The sequence below is a fragment of the Penaeus monodon genome, chromosome 29 (assembly GCF_015228065.2).
Source record: "Penaeus monodon isolate SGIC_2016 chromosome 29, NSTDA_Pmon_1, whole genome shotgun sequence".
Classification (NCBI taxonomy): domain Eukaryota; kingdom Metazoa; phylum Arthropoda; class Malacostraca; order Decapoda; family Penaeidae; genus Penaeus; species Penaeus monodon.
In genome coordinates, this window is record NC_051414.1 from 3,728,025 (window position 1) to 3,728,235 (window position 211).

Consider the following 211-nt stretch of genomic DNA (forward strand, 5'->3'; position numbering starts at 1 on the left):
AACAAATACAGATAAAAAAAACCCAGCTCCTAGTATTTTAATTAAATCAAAGAAATTGTTCCATCGTGACTCACAAGTCCGGTTCGGTGAGAGACCCGTCGGATGGGAAGAGACTCCAGAATTGACGGTTTGCATTCGCTCCGTGCATGGCAAAGGCGTTGAACTTTGTCACCTGCGAAATAGGGTTGAAAAAATATGTAATGGTTTTGCA

At 41.7% G+C, this 211-nt stretch overlaps 1 protein-coding gene across 2 annotated transcripts in view; it reads right to left on the reverse strand.

The window, feature by feature from the left end:
- Positions 1-211, reverse strand: part of LOC119591909 — a gene marked incomplete at its 3' end in the record, with an annotated part of 31,088 nt that overhangs the window by 4,527 nt on the left and 26,350 nt on the right. For both annotated transcript variants that reach the window (XM_037940662.1, XM_037940663.1), the window contains 1 exon segment: positions 75-172. In XM_037940662.1, coding sequence (XP_037796590.1) covers positions 75-172 — 98 coding nt within the window.